Source organism: Manis javanica, chromosome 17, assembly GCF_040802235.1.
Source record: "Manis javanica isolate MJ-LG chromosome 17, MJ_LKY, whole genome shotgun sequence".
Lineage (NCBI taxonomy): Eukaryota > Metazoa > Chordata > Mammalia > Pholidota > Manidae > Manis > Manis javanica.
Window position 1 is genome coordinate 17,609,746 of NC_133172.1, and position 14,571 is coordinate 17,624,316.

At 53.8% G+C, this 14,571-nt stretch overlaps 1 protein-coding gene across 5 annotated transcripts in view; it reads right to left on the reverse strand.

The window, feature by feature from the left end:
- WDR62 (WD repeat domain 62) overlaps positions 1-14,571 on the reverse strand; it is a 61,129-nt gene that overhangs the window by 4,870 nt on the left and 41,688 nt on the right. For 3 of the 5 annotated variants that reach the window (XM_073226015.1, XM_073226014.1, XM_037021435.2), the window contains exons 15-33: positions 14,396-14,463; positions 14,196-14,317; positions 13,251-13,326; positions 12,346-12,457; positions 12,191-12,254; positions 11,695-11,817; positions 10,571-10,704; positions 8,371-8,423; positions 6,208-6,426; positions 4,922-5,049; positions 4,500-4,603; positions 4,039-4,149; positions 3,620-3,754; positions 3,216-3,327; positions 2,961-3,102; positions 2,821-2,881; positions 2,007-2,636; positions 1,306-1,463; positions 868-1,213 (exon numbers count right to left, since the gene is read on the reverse strand). In XM_073226015.1, coding sequence (XP_073082116.1) covers positions 950-1,213; positions 1,306-1,463; positions 2,007-2,636; positions 2,821-2,881; positions 2,961-3,102; positions 3,216-3,327; positions 3,620-3,754; positions 4,039-4,149; positions 4,500-4,603; positions 4,922-5,049; positions 6,208-6,426; positions 8,371-8,423; positions 10,571-10,704; positions 11,695-11,817; positions 12,191-12,254; positions 12,346-12,457; positions 13,251-13,326; positions 14,196-14,317; positions 14,396-14,463 — 2,816 coding nt within the window. In that variant the 3' untranslated portion in view covers positions 868-949. Of the gene's footprint in view, positions 1-867; positions 1,214-1,305; positions 1,464-2,006; positions 2,637-2,820; positions 2,882-2,960; positions 3,103-3,215; positions 3,328-3,619; positions 3,755-4,038; positions 4,150-4,499; positions 4,604-4,921; positions 5,050-6,207; positions 6,427-8,370; positions 8,424-10,570; positions 10,705-11,694; positions 11,818-12,190; positions 12,255-12,345; positions 12,458-13,250; positions 13,327-14,195; positions 14,318-14,395; positions 14,464-14,571 lie in introns of those variants that run through there. The other 2 variants (XR_012126695.1, XM_073226016.1) reach the window with 2 other exon arrangements.

Below are 14,571 nucleotides of genomic sequence, written 5' to 3' on the forward strand. Positions count from 1 at the left end.
TCTGTGGGACCCTGGGCAAGACACCAGATCTTTCTGAGCCTGTTTCTGGTGGGCTATGACCACCAAACACAGCACGGAGGAACTCACCGGCAAGCGGGTCAGGCTGCAGTAAGCCATGTGGTCAGACTGTTTTGGGGGGCCCTGCCCCCCATTGGCTTCCTTTTTATAGACTTGGGTCAGTGGAGGCTTTCTGTGGTCCCAAGGGGCATTCTTGCAGACGTGCCATGGGGCTAGATGCCTACTGCCTGGGGAAGCTGGTACTAGTACTGGGAGCTCATGGGATCCTGAAGCTCCCACTGGAGAAGGAATTACTGGTCCCAGCTGCTGGAAGACCTGAGCATGCTGCTCGGATGTCCAGTGGGTAAACCTGTTTGTCTCTCCTCAATTTCTGCTGCAGATGGGAACAAAAGCCTGAACCTCATAGGATCCAGCATGGGCCTGGCCCAGGGGCCATGAGCCAACAGTTTGGCAATGGAGATGCTGCTGGCCAGGGTCTGGCACATGGTGAGCAAAGCAGCTCCAGTGGGTTCTTGGGCATCAGTAGGGGGCAGGGAAGAATGGCTGGCCCTTGGGGTACAGCTGGGCCCTACTAGGCAAGGACCACACATAACCCCACAGCAGCTCAATGGGATGGGACAGGCGACATGGGAGCCAGGTGCTGGGGTTGTCACTACTAGTCCCCAGACTTCTTGGGAATGTTGGGCGCATATTCTCCACCAACAGAGTCCCAAAGCAGGGCTCAGCACTAGGGCTTGACAGAGATCCCTGGGCTAGTCCACCAGAGCACTGCTCTCCACCCTCCTTCCCTGCATCCAGCTGAAGCGTGGGCTTTGTGGATGCGCCAGGACAGGAACCAGGAACCATTCCTCCAGCTGTCAGTTTATTTGCTTAAAAATACCTACTTCCGCAGAAGCAGCAGGACTGAGGTGGAGGCAGGGGCTGCCAGGCCTCAGTGCCCCCGGGCCTTCCTCCGCACAGCCTGTACCAGCAGTTCTGAGTAGTGTTCCAGCAGTGCATGCAGATCAGGGCTGGCCAGGGGGCACAGTGTCAGTGGGGATGGGGGGCCTGGGCTGGGCAGGGCCTGGGCAGGGGCCACATCGGTCCCAACCAGTGAGTCGTTGGTCTCTAACTGGCTGTGGATCCAAAGAAAGGTGGAAGCCAGCTCAGTCCGTGCCTGCTGCTGCTCAGTGCTCACCTGGTCACTGGAGACCACCTGGAAGGGGTGCCAACCTTGTCAGGGACCCAGGCCAGGCAGTCCCCGGGAGTCCCCTCAGCCCTCTCCCTGGACCCTGGGGCTTGGCTCACCAAGTGGTAAAGGTCCAGGGCTTCTTGGAAGGCAGTCTTCAGTCTGTGCACCAGGGTCCCCACACTGCTCAGCTCAAAGGGAGCTGGGGGCAGAATCCCAGCTGGTACCCTGGACTCCCCCCAGTGTCCAGGGCTGCCAGTGTCCAGACTGAGCGCATCTGGGGGTAGAGGGGAAAGAATGAGAAGATGCCTCTGCTTTCCAGCTGGTCTAAGAGAGGCCAGGGTGTCTGGGCTGATTCTATCTGTTGTCTCTCTGCCTGGGACATTCCCCTTAGTCCCCAAGGCTCCCTCCCTACCTCTCCTCTCCTGCATGTCTCAGCTCATATGTCACCTTTGCCCCAATAGCCTTTTCTCATTATCCTACTGAACACTGTAACCAGTGTCCTTACTTCTCACTCCCTAAACCCTTTCTCTTATTTCTCTCCTCAGCACATTATCACTTTCTGATACACTAAACACTTAACTTATAAATTGAGTCTGGGCATCTACCCCAGTTAAGGTGTTAATTCTCTGTAGTCCTCCCATGTTCCCAGGGCCTAGACAAAGCGCAACACATAGAAAGTACTCTCTAAATATTTAAGTAAATGAGTGAAGGAATAACACAGCCCTTGTGGCCAGGTCACAACCACCTTTAGACCTGAGTCAGCTGGTACATGGGATGAGCTCAGGGGACAATCTCTTATCCCAAGGGCGGTACTCACCAGAGGCGGGCTCCAGGAGAGAGATGCTGCTGCCTGGGACCCCAGGCCTGGTCTCTGGAAGTGGGGGGCTGTTCGGGTGAGCAGGGTTGTTGAGGGGCTTAAGGGTCAGGGCGCTCCCATCGACAGGCCTGGGGTCTGTTGTGACTGTAACATTGGGCTGGGTGACCACAGGCTCCTGGGACCAGACACATGTGGTGGGTGGTTCCACTGGGGCTCGGGGCAGCAAAAGCCTGTCACAGATGCTTGGCAGGGTCAGTTTAAGGCTGGCCCGGGTCTCATGGTTGCCACAGGACAGGGCAGGTTCTCGGCTTTCACTGTCAGTAGATGCTGCCATGGTGATGGTGGCCTGGAGATCCTGGCCCAGGGATGGCAGCTCCCTGATCGATGGAGGCCTTCGGAGGGGCCTGGCCAGCTCAGCCAGGCCAGGATCTTCACTGCCCTCCAGGGAGATGTGGCGTGACATTTTGGCACGGGAGCTGATAGTGGCTTTCCTGTAGGAGCCGGTGGAGGGGGTGTGGACACCCTGAGCCAGGTCTAGAGCAGGTAGGGCTGTAGGTGTAGGCAGCTTCCTTTCTGTGGGCAGCACTGCGGAGGAGGGGACCCAGGGCACCAGGCCTGTGAGGCAGGGGGCTGTAAAGGAAGCAGCCAGCTTACTCTCACACTCCAGCTACAGGGTGGAGGCACAGGGCCCCACCCCAGGGTGGCTTCAGGGTACGAGTGGTCCCTGCCCATCCCCAACCATGGTCCAAGCTGGGCACCCAGGGCCATTGGCTGAGACCCCAGGGTTATTCATTTGGGGACAGGAGGCACTCACTTGGTGGGCCCCAGGCCTCCAGAGTCTCAAGGGGCGCCTCAGCCTGCTCCTCAGAGAGGACCTGCAAGCACAGCCCGCGGTGAAGAGAAGGCCTCCTGGCTCCCAGCCCTGAGTCCTGAGGTGGGTAGCCCAGTACTCACGTTGGTCCTGCCTGGGGAGGCACAGTCAGTACCTGCTCTCATGGGCTCTGCTCTGGGCTGGCTGCCCACCAGGTCTGTGAGTTCGACTTCTGGGGACTCCACCAAGTGCAGGGGAAGCTGGGGAGGGAAGGTGTGGGTGAACCTGTTGGGAGGAAACCAGGAGGTTGTGGCTGCCCTGGGGGTACCGCAGGGGACACAGCCCCTTATAGACAGCTGGAACACTGGGTAGGGGTTCACTAGATCACCAGCTCCTACCTGGATGTCTCCTGGAGCCGTGACAGGAACTGGGCTGAAATGCTCAGCCGAGGACTAAAGAAGTCTTCAGTCTCAGAGGCCTTCACGTCTCTCAGGGACCCATGGCAGAGCTCTAGGGAAGACGCCCAGGGAGCCCTGAGTCTCTCTAGCCAACCAGCCCTGGGCCTAGGTGGACCCAAAGGCCAGCAAGCAGGTCCTCAGAAACCCCCATCAAAGGCAGCAAACGTGCAATGGGTCCAAACAGAACAGGAGAGGGAACTGCAGCTCAGTCCTTAAGATAAAACCTGTGCCCTCCCACCACCCTACAAGCACTGCCAAGGGAAGCCCTACCCCAGAGACGCTCACACTGTGCCCAGCACTAGGTGGCATGCCCAGGCAGGGCTCAGAGAGGGGCAGGACCCTACCCTCAGAGGAGGCGTCAGTAAGCGTCTCAAAGTGGCGGCGGAGGAACTTCTCCTGCTCAGGGGTCTGGGGCAGGGAGCTGTTGCATATGCCTGGCACCTCAGGATGGGACAACTCCTCTGCAGTACCCGGGCTTCCTGGGAGAGGCAAAGGGGTGGGGCAGGGGGGCAGGCAGGAGAGAATTGTCAATACCACGAGTCATGGCAGCTGCCCTGACACAGACGCTTAACAATGGAAAAAGCTGGACTTGCCGGTCCCACACCCTGTTGCCACCAGGCTGAGGAAAGGCGTTTTCCAGATGAGGAAATGGAGGCTCAGCGGGCATCAGGTGCAGTACTGATGTGGGCCCAGTGGTTACTCATCATGACCGTCTCCTAGCCAGGTCTGTGCACTGCCCTTCCAGTGTCTAGCCCCTGTTTACCTGGTGTAGGGGGCATGGTCATATCAAAGCGGGGGCCTGGGTTCAGCCACGGAGGGGAGGAATGGATGGTGATGAAGTTGCACTCCAAGTCGGCCTCTGATCCCCCTGAGTCTGGAGGAGCAGGATAGGGGTCAGGAGCCCGAAGACAGGCTCTGGCTGGAGAGTCAGGTAAGTGGCTCAGGTTCTCTGGGCTTCAATTTCCCCACCTGGAGAATGGGGATGATAATACCTGCTCCCATTCTTATGGATCTGCAAGGTTACACTTCAAAAAGTGACAGAGCTGGGCTCTTGCTAATGGGCAGTTGGGCTCCAGAATCCTTGGGTAGCAGAAGGGACCACTGTCTGTCTGACAGACTCTGATCTTCAGGATGACGGGGTCAGGGTCACCGTCAGTAACCAGGAAGGGGCCTGGCCAGAAGAAGAGACAGCCACAGGGTGCCTGCCTCCTCACCCTCACTCACCCTCAGGTGGGCTTTGATCCTTTGAGCTGACGGAGGAGGTCCTGTGGTAGGAAGCCCCTCGCGGGTCTCCAGACTCCCCGTCTCCCTCCTTTGTGCAGGACTCGCTGCAGGGCCAGTGGGGGCAGCGCAAGGGGAGGAAAACATACCAGTTAGTAAACAACCAGCCACATCCAGCACCCCTAGGCATCCACACCCTGCTCCTACTGGGAGTCCTGCCTGCCTCTCCTGCCTCCTCCAAAGGCTCCCAGCACCTCCACCTGGAACAGGGGAAACTGAAGCCGCAGCTGAGGCCAGACCACCCCCCCTCTGCCCCGCTCCCACAGGGCCAGGAGGGGAGCAGGCAATGGTTCTTCCAAGGTCTGCCTGTCAACTGAGGCTGCTTCTTGCCAACCAAGGCTCCCCTTGGTGCAAAAGACACCCACCTGTCTGTCTCTGTGACTGTCACATCTGCCTCCAGGGAGTAGATGATGAGCTCACTGTCCTCAGAGGATGCCCTCTGGAGGGGCAGGAAGGAGGGCTGCCCACAGCCATCCTCCTGGGGACTCTCTGACTGGGGTGAAGAGAGCACAGCCATCTGAGGCAGCTGTGGCAACCAGGGCCTTCTGCAAGCCTCTAGGTGTCCCGTCCACACCGACAGTAATAGTAAAGATGTGGGTGAGATGGCAGCCCCCTCTGTTGGACGCTCACTGTGAGCCTGGGCCAAGTGCCCTGCTCATCATGACCTCATTCTGTGCTCCTCCCGAATCAGCATCAGCCCCTTCACAGGAGAAACAGGCATGGCTCCAACCCTGTAAGACCCTATTCACATGAACTTCAGAGCACGCCAACCAGTCCACAGTGAGAGGTCAGAATCCTGGTGCCCTTGGGTGGAGCACTGACTAGAAGGGCACAAGGGGGTCTTTCAGGAGGGAGAAAATGCTCTATATTCTGATGTGGGTGGTGGATACATAGGTAACAATTCGTCAGACTGTATACCTAAGAGTTGTTTACATACTATTACAAAAAAGAAAAATAGCATAAAAAAGATTTTTGTTGGAAAATAATAGAGTAAGAGCTACAGTTGCTTCAGCATCTCTGAGGGCCCAGGTTCTGTTCTAAGCACTGGATTCCTGTAAAAGCCCTGAGGGATTTCTTGTTTTGACCTTTTTTTTAAAATTAAGGTATCATTGATATACAATCTTATGCTCAGGTTTCATATGAGCAACGTTGTGGTTACTACATTCACCATATTATCAAGTCCCCTCCACACACCCCTTTGCAGTTACTGTCCATCAGTGTAGTAAGATGCTATAGAGATTTTGACCATTTTTTAGAAATCTTTTTATCTTTTTTATCCTTTCTTTAATGACCATTTTTTTTTTGGAAACTGAAGCCCAGAGAGGCAAGCCTAGCAGCATGTCATAGAGCCAGGACCTGGTAGGCCAGGGCTTCACCTGCTCAGATGCCCCCACTCAGGCCCAGGCCTGCTCTCAGACCCAAGCTCTTAACCCCCAAGTGACCCACCTCTCAGACTTCCTGTCTACCCTGGAAAGTCTCACTGTGCACCAGGCTCAGGGATCAACTTCCTGCCTTCCACCATCTTATATAATCCTCCTGCACCCTGGGAGTGGGACAATCAGCCTTATTTTCAAAACGAGAGTGCTAAGGCTCCAAGTCCCGGGAAGAGTAGGGATGGCCAGCTGGGCTGGGGCAGGCAGGCAGTTTGTACCTCACTCAGGAGGCCTGCCAGGCTCCGTGGCTCCACTGTATCCAGAAGAGAGGCCTCCAGGTTCTCAGGCTTCATGGGGGTAAAGTAGCAGTCCAGGTGCTGGGCATCCAGGATGGTCTTGAGGGGCTCCTGGCCAGCCCGTTCTGCCCAGCGGCCATGTGGCTGGTAGCTGCGCTTGGCATGGAAGGCCGAGCCATCCACCACATCGTCGTCTCCTAGCTGACAGTGACAAGGGACAGTCAGGTAGCTAGCCAAGTGCTCAAAAACTCCACCAAGGTCCAGGGACACTGTAGGGACTTCACCCTGTCTCTTGGCTTTAAACACTACTTAGAAACAACTTCCAGACACGTATCTCCAGCTTGTAACTTCCTCTTAAGCTTCAGAAATGCTCAAGCAACTGCTCTACATCTCCAGTTGTAGATATTTCATACATCTACTCCAGTTTAGTGTATTTCAGATATATTTAGTGTATTTACATTTAGACTATATAGATATATCTCCAGTTTAGTGATATTTCCAAGTGAACATATTGGAAACAACTCTGGATCTTCCCTGTAAACCTGCTCCTCCTAAAGCCTTCCCTACCTCAGTTACTCTTTCTAGCTGCTCAGGCCCCAGACTTTGAGGTCATCTTTCATTGCTCTCTCTTATACTGTCCCTCATATTCCACATTGTATTTCTCCAGCAAATTCTCTCAGCTCTGCCATCCAAACACATCGAGATACAGACTTCTCCTGCCACCATGGTCCTGCCCACCACTGCCTCCTACCAAGACTGTTGCTTCAGAGACAGGAGGGTGGGTGTTTAGAACTCAGGCTCTGGAGCCAGCCTGCCTAGGATCAATCCATGTCCTCTAATTCCTATGTGTGACCCTGGAAAAGTTAACTTCTCTGGGCTGCAGTTTTCCTATCTGTGAAATGGAGATGTAAAAAGCCCCTACCTCAATGAGGATTAAATGAGATAATAGATACAAAAGTCAGAAAAGAGCCCACAGAGAGTGTGGTGTGAATATTTGTTGAATGTAATTCCAACTGTATATGCATTGATAAGGGGAAGCTTGGGCCTGAGAGTACAGCCAGATGCCCTGACGGTCTGCAGAGGAGGGGATGGCAAGGAGGACTTCCCTGAGGAAGTTTAGGCTTGGATCTAAGGTCTGACATTTCTCCTGACATAAACCATCTAAACTAGGGTTTAGGGTTCTGCTGCCCACCACTAACCCACCAGCTCCTAGCCTGCTCCTCCCTCAAGTTAACAGCCATTCGTTCAATCCTAATGTCAGCTCAGTCCTTCTTTTCCTCCTATCCAGTTGTTTGGCTCCATCTAAAAAACCACCAAAATCCAAACGGCTCTTCCCCAATCCAGCCTCCAATCTCTCCTGCTGGCAGCAGCCTCCTCTGTCCCCCCACTTGCCTCTCAGAGGCAGCCATGGAGGGCCATGAACACCTGAGGCAGATCATGGCCTTCCTCAGCTCCAAGCCCTCCCTTCTCTCCATCTTGGTGCTCTGGGGAAAAGAAGTGGGGGAGGGCAGTAAGGAGTGCGGAGGGAATGCACCACAGCCCACCCCATCCGGCCCCACTGCCTCTGAGCCCCCCACTCCCACCCCTCATTCATCCTCAACCCAGGCACCTGGGCCTCCCTGTACTCCTTGAGCACACTACACCCGACACTGCCTCAGGGCCTTTGCCCTTGCACACTGTTCTACCTTAAACACTCTGCCCCAGGACCCGCATTTCTCACTTGTTCCAACTCTGCCCCAATAGCACTTCCCCAAGTGAGGCCCTTTCTCTTTACCTGAACATTGCCACCACTCCCTGGCACTCCTGGCTGTTTCTGCCATCGCACTGAACAGCTCGCAAAACACTATGCAGTTTACGTGTTGAAGACTGTCTATCTCCCACACTAGAAAATGAGCCCGTGAAGGCAGAGATTTGCCTGCCCTGCTCACTGCTCTAGCTCCCGGCCAGAACAAGGCCTCGCACAGGGCAGCACTCAGTAAATACATGTTGCATGAATGCAGGGCTGCCTAAGCTGAGACTGGAAGGATGATGGGGCTGTCCAGGGAGAGCCATGGAGGGGCAAAAGGGCTCACAGAAGAAAGGAGTGCATGGAGGGCACCCCTACTTTGCTGGCCTCTAGGAGTCCCAGTCTCCACATAGACTCACCAGCCGCTTTGCCCAGAGTGGCAGCTTGCCATTGGTCAGCAGGCACTGAGGATCTGGAGAGACATAGAATCCAGGAAAAAAGAATAAACAACCCAACAGACAAATGGGCTGCATATATAAACAGGCAGTTCTCCAAAGAGACAATACAGGAAACGACAGTCCTACGAAAAAATGCTTCACCTCACTTCACTAATTGTCAGGGAAATGCACATTTACACAATGGGAGATATTTCACCCATAAAAATGACACAAATTTAAGTTCTTCATACTATCAAATATTGACCAGTCTCCAGGAGTGGAGGGTTTAATGTTGACTGCTGGGTGCGGCAGTCACTGAATTTGGAAGGCACTGGGGGTTCTGTTTCAAAATAATTCATAATACCCCAGGGCACAGCAGGGCCAGGACTTGGTGTCTGGCCTGGAGAAACACTCACATGTGCCTGAAGTGGCAGCCTTGGAGCAGTCAGCACAGCCTCATTCACAATGGAGTAAAGTGAGATAAAACCTAAATGCCCACCTAGACAGGGGCACCTTGAAATACCCTACCATGCTGCTGGTATTCAGGATCAGATGGCGGGGGGGGCCTTTGCTATGTATCCACCAATATCCAGTTTGATAAGGTACTTACACGGGAGGAAAAAGACAACAGAGTGATGTCTGCAGTATACTACAATTTGTGGACATAATTTGTGTTTCAATGGCTAGCATATTAATGTGTTTCGAACATATGCATATTAATGTTCAGGAAAAGGACTATAAGGATGTTTCTGCCATCGCACTGAACAGCTTGCAAAACACTATGCAATTTACCTGTTGAAGACTGTCTATCTCCCACACTAGAAAATGAGTCTGTGAAGGCAGAGATTTGCCTGCCCTGCTCACTGCTCTAGCTCCCGGCCAGAACAAGGCCTCGCACAGGGCAGCACTCAGTAAATACATGTTGCATGAATGTAGGGCTGCCTAAGCTGAGACTGGAAGGATGATGGGGCTGTCCAGGGAGAGCCATGGAGGGGCAAAAGGGCTCACAGAAGAAAGGAGTGCATGGAGGGCACCCCTACTTTGCCGGCCTCTAGGAGTCCCAGTCTCCACATAGACTGAATTTGGAAGGCCACTTTTATCAGTTTGGTGTGGATCACACCAAACTGATAAAAGTGGCCACCCTGGTGGGACACTGGATCAGGTGTGAGGGTGGCAACAAAGAAAATTAGTTATTTACTCTCTGTTTTTTTCCTAAGGCTGAATTCTCATATTCTCTTCTTCACCAACCAGCCATCCGGTTGGCCCCTGCCTGTTTTCCTCTTATTGGCTGACAGCACCCAGTGCTAGCCACTCTTCCCAGCCTCTCATTGCTGGAGCAGTCATGGCCATGGGACCTGAGAGAAACCCAAAGGGGCTTCTGGGAGAGTTTCCTGTCTGAAGGAGATTCCATGAGGGAATGTCCTATTTAACCATGCCTTTGATGCCTAGAACTTAAGCAGCCATCTTGCAGCCAAGCCAATATGCAAAGGAGCAGAATTCACAGAGGGCTTGGCCTTTTTATAAAATTGAGCTACCACTCTCCCTTTTGCTTGAACAATAGAACTTGTTCTATCTTCTGGTTAACAGCACCCTGTGTTTCCCCTGAATATCCCCTTCCACCCCCATCTTTGGTCAGATGGAGATGATTGAAGCTTCTGTCCCCAAGGATGACCACATGACTCAGGCCTTGCCATTCACAGTAACTGAATCAGAATGGGGCAGATGACTCACACCAGGAACATAAGTCACAACCCTGGGACTTTGCTTGAGCTACTGAGAAAGAGGTGCTCTCTTCTCCACGGAGTTTTCTGACCTACAACTGCTAAGGAAACCTTTGCCCCAGGGAAGGGAGAGTCTGCATGAGAACAAAGCCAACATGGAGAAAAGCAGAGCCAAGAGATGGAGAAAAATATCTTCCTTTAGTATCACTCGACTACCTAGATCCAGTTATGCCTGAAGCCAATATTCTTGTAAAATTTTCAGGTACTTGAGCCAATAAATTATCTTTCCAATTTAAGCCAATTAGGGTCTGGTTGCTATTACACTGAAAATCCTGAACAATATGATTACTGAGCTTCATTATGTGCCAGGCCCGGAAAACAAAGTAGTGGGTGAAACCCAGAGATGATCCCTATACTAAGAGTTCAAAATAGGGCCCCATTGGTTGGGTCCCTTTCCCAACCTGGATCCAAGCTCTCTTTGGATGGTGTCTTCAGCGACTCTTCAGATTCGCATTCTTCCTCCGGCTCATCTTCTGTCTGCTCCCCAGGGCTGAGGGAGCAAATCTTGCTGGGCATGAATGTGTATGTCTCATGCCTAAAGCCAAGGATGAGGATGGCAAAGAGAGAAATAGGTAAATAGGGTGGTAAGGGGAACCGGCGTGGGGCTGGGCCCTGTGTTAGGTTCCACATGAACATGTTACTGACTTCCAATCAAGATGGTGCTGGAAGGTCTCATGTGGGACACCTGTTCTGCTAGAAACACACAGCCACAATCAGTAAGACAGAACAAAGGCTGGGCTCAAAAAATAAGAAAAGCTCTCCAAGGGCCACAGCAATGGGACAGAAAGCAAAGCAGATCATGAGGCCTGAGTACAGAGCTGCTGTTCTGTTCTCACTGGTTCTGTTCTGGGAAGTGGGAGGTAGCAATGAGATTTTAGCTCCTTTGGAGACTGAAACATGCTTGGCATAGGCAGGCCCCGAAGCCAGGACCCTGCTCCAGCCCTAAGGATGGTGAGAGGCTCAAAACTAGGAGCGAAGAGGAAGCTGCCCACTCCCTTGTGCATAGATCGGCTGTACCTCTGCAACTACTGCAGGGCAGGTGGGTCATGTCAAGGCCTGGCTCCCATGGGGAGGCAATGGCAGAGCCTCAAGACAGAGACAGGGACAGCCCCAGGGCAGGAGAGAGGGTAAACCCAAACTCCCCACTCAAACTTAGACCTCCACACCAAAATCCCAAATCAAATACCAGAACACAAAACACTTCAAATAAAACTTGGTCTTGCAAGCGTAAAGACTTTAAAGAGTAAGAAGACATCCCAACTTCACTGAACCCCTGCCACCTACCCTGCCACCATGGGCTGGATCAGGATCCTCCTCTGATCCCTGAAGATCCCTGGGGCTTCCCCTATCACATTGCTCACGGGCCCTCCATCATTTTACTTTTTCTCTTCAAAACCCTTCTCATATGTATTATCGTAAATTTGTATCCCAAGTTTGTCTCTGCCACTAGGCCATGAGTGCACAGGGGGCAGGGCCCAGGGCAGGAGGACGTTCCTCTGGGGGCTGGATTGGTGGCAGCCAGGACCTGGGGTGGCTGCTGCACTTCTGCTCCTTCATGTTCTGCTGCTGCTCCCGGTGGTTGATCTCCAGCAGGTGCAGCTTCATGCAGTTGGTGATCTCCGGGCCCAGGTGCCAGATGAACACACAGCTGCAGAGGCCAAAGAGAGATGCAGACGGGGAAGAGTGGAGAATATGGAAGCCATCTGACCTTGCAGCCACTTGGGTCCCCATAGCCAAAACCCCCATTCCCTGGCCCCTCCTGGAAAACACCCTGTCAGCTTAGTGCGGGGAGCCCCAGACTGTGTTAGGCTTACAGCCTGGGCAGGCATCCCAGCAAACCGGGGCTTGTCTTAAAGGCCTCAGACCCAAGGAAGGGGGCTGTGAGGAGGGAGAGGAGCAAACTGAAGGGAGCAACAGATGGGACTTCTTTGGGCACCAACCCTGCTCTCCCCACAGTATAGGTCCCACCTACTTCCAGAGGGAGGCCAGCCAGGGGCAGCTTCCTTCCAGGCCTTTCTCACCTGTCTCCAGACACTGTGATCAAGTGACGACAGTCGTAGGTGAACTTCATGCCAGTGACAATTTCTGCAAGCAGAGCAGAGAAGCTTCACTGCTCTTCTGAATTAGAAGGGTGCAGGGATGGGGTGGGGAAGTGTCCCAAGCAGGACACACCTACCTGAATGGCCAAACATCTTGGCAACACAGTCGCCTGAGTAAAAGTCAATCACTGAGATGCTTTTGTCAGAGCAGCTTGTGGCCAGGAAGGTACCTGAGGGGTCCACATGGACCTGCCGAAAAGAGGGCCCATATGATATTTGGGGTACCTGCTTCTTCCCTATCGCCAGGCCTGGGTCACACATCACAGCCCCCCACTGAATGAGGACCCTCCTCGTGCTGGACATGGACTTGTCCCAGCTAGCCCTCAGGACACACACCCTGGTTAGGGTACGAGCTCATGCTCCCATTTCACCAGTGAAGAAATTAACCACCACAGCAATGTACTGGGGATGGTCAGGCTTTGTACTAAGCACTGTTACGTGTGTGAACTTATTTCCTCCACAGAACAACTCTATGGTAAAGGCTCTTTATTTACATTTCACAGATGCTGAGACAGGCCTGAGCAGAGAGGAGGCCTGCCCATGATCGCAGTCAGCCTGAGGCAGAGCTCCGAGAGGGTCTGCTGGAGCCCGCTAACAGTTGCCCTGGTCCAGGGGCTCTGAGAAGGTCCTCACCTTGTCCTGGATAACCAGGCAGGGCGAAAGCCTGATGAGGGAGCCCAGCCCTCTGTGATTCTTCCCACCACCCTGCTGCAACTCAAAACAGAAACCACGGAAACACCTCCTCTTGGGGAAGTGAGTAGAAGTAAGTAGTCTGGGCACCCCTGGCTCCCAGGCATCCTTTGTCAGCCAGGCCACTGTGGGTACCAGCCAGTACAGGACCCTTGATCAGGTGCCCAGGAGGGCATAGGTTCAGGTGGCCTATCTGGGCAGCTGACAGACTGGGAGTGGGGCGGGGGGCGGGCAGCGGGGAGTGGTGCAGAAGGTCTTGGTGTGCCGCTTACCTGGGGCCACAGCAACTCACCTTCAGCAGGGACCCTTCGTCACCCTGGGAGCCCCGGAAGCACCTCTTCTGCTTCCCGTTCATGGTGCTGTAAACTCTGGGGAGGTGAGGGCATAATGTGGCCAACATGGCCCTGACCACTCGCCCCCTCTTGACCTCTGGCGTCAGCCTTACCTGCCACCCTCCTCTCCCTGAGAAGTATCCTGCCACCTCTTATTCCCCACATCTGATGCCTGGACTGAAACCCTATCTCAGAGAATGAGACACTGTCTCAGGCTGGAGACGGAGGTTCCGTGTTGGGGTGTCCACTGAGTTAATGTCTGTCTCCTCTGCTACTGAGCAAGCTGAGTACCTGGCACCCAGTTTGAATGAGCAGATGAAGTGGGGAGAACCTCTCTGCACATGCTCTGCCCTCTGCACTCTTTCTGTTTCCCCTCCCTTGGCTCACTCCTCCATGACCTTCCCAGGCTCAGCTCAGATGTTCCTTCCTTTAAGCCCTGCTTGATCCCAGGTGGGGTTGGGTCTCCTCAGAAGCCCCCAAGCCCTCCATCCCAGCCCTGACCACTCCATGCTGCCATTGTCTGGTGAGGTGTCTGTCTCTCCTCCATGGGACTGTGAGCTCTGTGAATGCAGGACCTAGGGAAACCCTGTTCACTGCTGTGACTCCCACAATGTCCATCCCAGACAGGTGCTCGGTATGGAGGTAAACAAAGGAGTTTGTAAGTCATACCAGCACCTCTCAGTCACCCCACACAGGCTTCCAGACAGTCAGAAGGAACCTCTGCTAACCGAGGTTAGGAATGGGTGAGGCTGGTTCCTAAGAAATATCTGCTGGGTCTCTCCACCCAACCCAGCTTCTAAAGACCAAATGAGCAGGGGAAGAAAGGTAGACAGGTCATAAAGAGACAGATTCAACTAGGTCCCCTATAGGCCCCACTCAGAAACAAGACCAGGGCAGCTCCTTACCTCACATTGCGGTCCTGGCAGGCCACAGCCACATACTTCTGGGTGATGTCAATATCCATGTCGTACAGGGTGGTCTTCTCTGCTATGTGGTGGGTACGGACAAAGTGTATTCCATCTGAGGCCTGGAAGGGCAGGCAGGGCCTTCAGAGGACACCCCAGATAAGCTCCCCACCCCAGCCCCCAAGGCCACTCCACTCTACCTGCTGGGCACTGCGAAAGTAGATGCTCTTGTCAGCCCCACAGCTGATCATCTGGATGTCTCTATTTCCTGGAGAAGGTGGTGGTGCATTAGGCAGGGCTGTGCCACTGCTGAACCTGACTAGGGTCGGAGATCTGAGCTAGGCATCTCTACTGCAAGGGAACTCTGTTGGGAAGA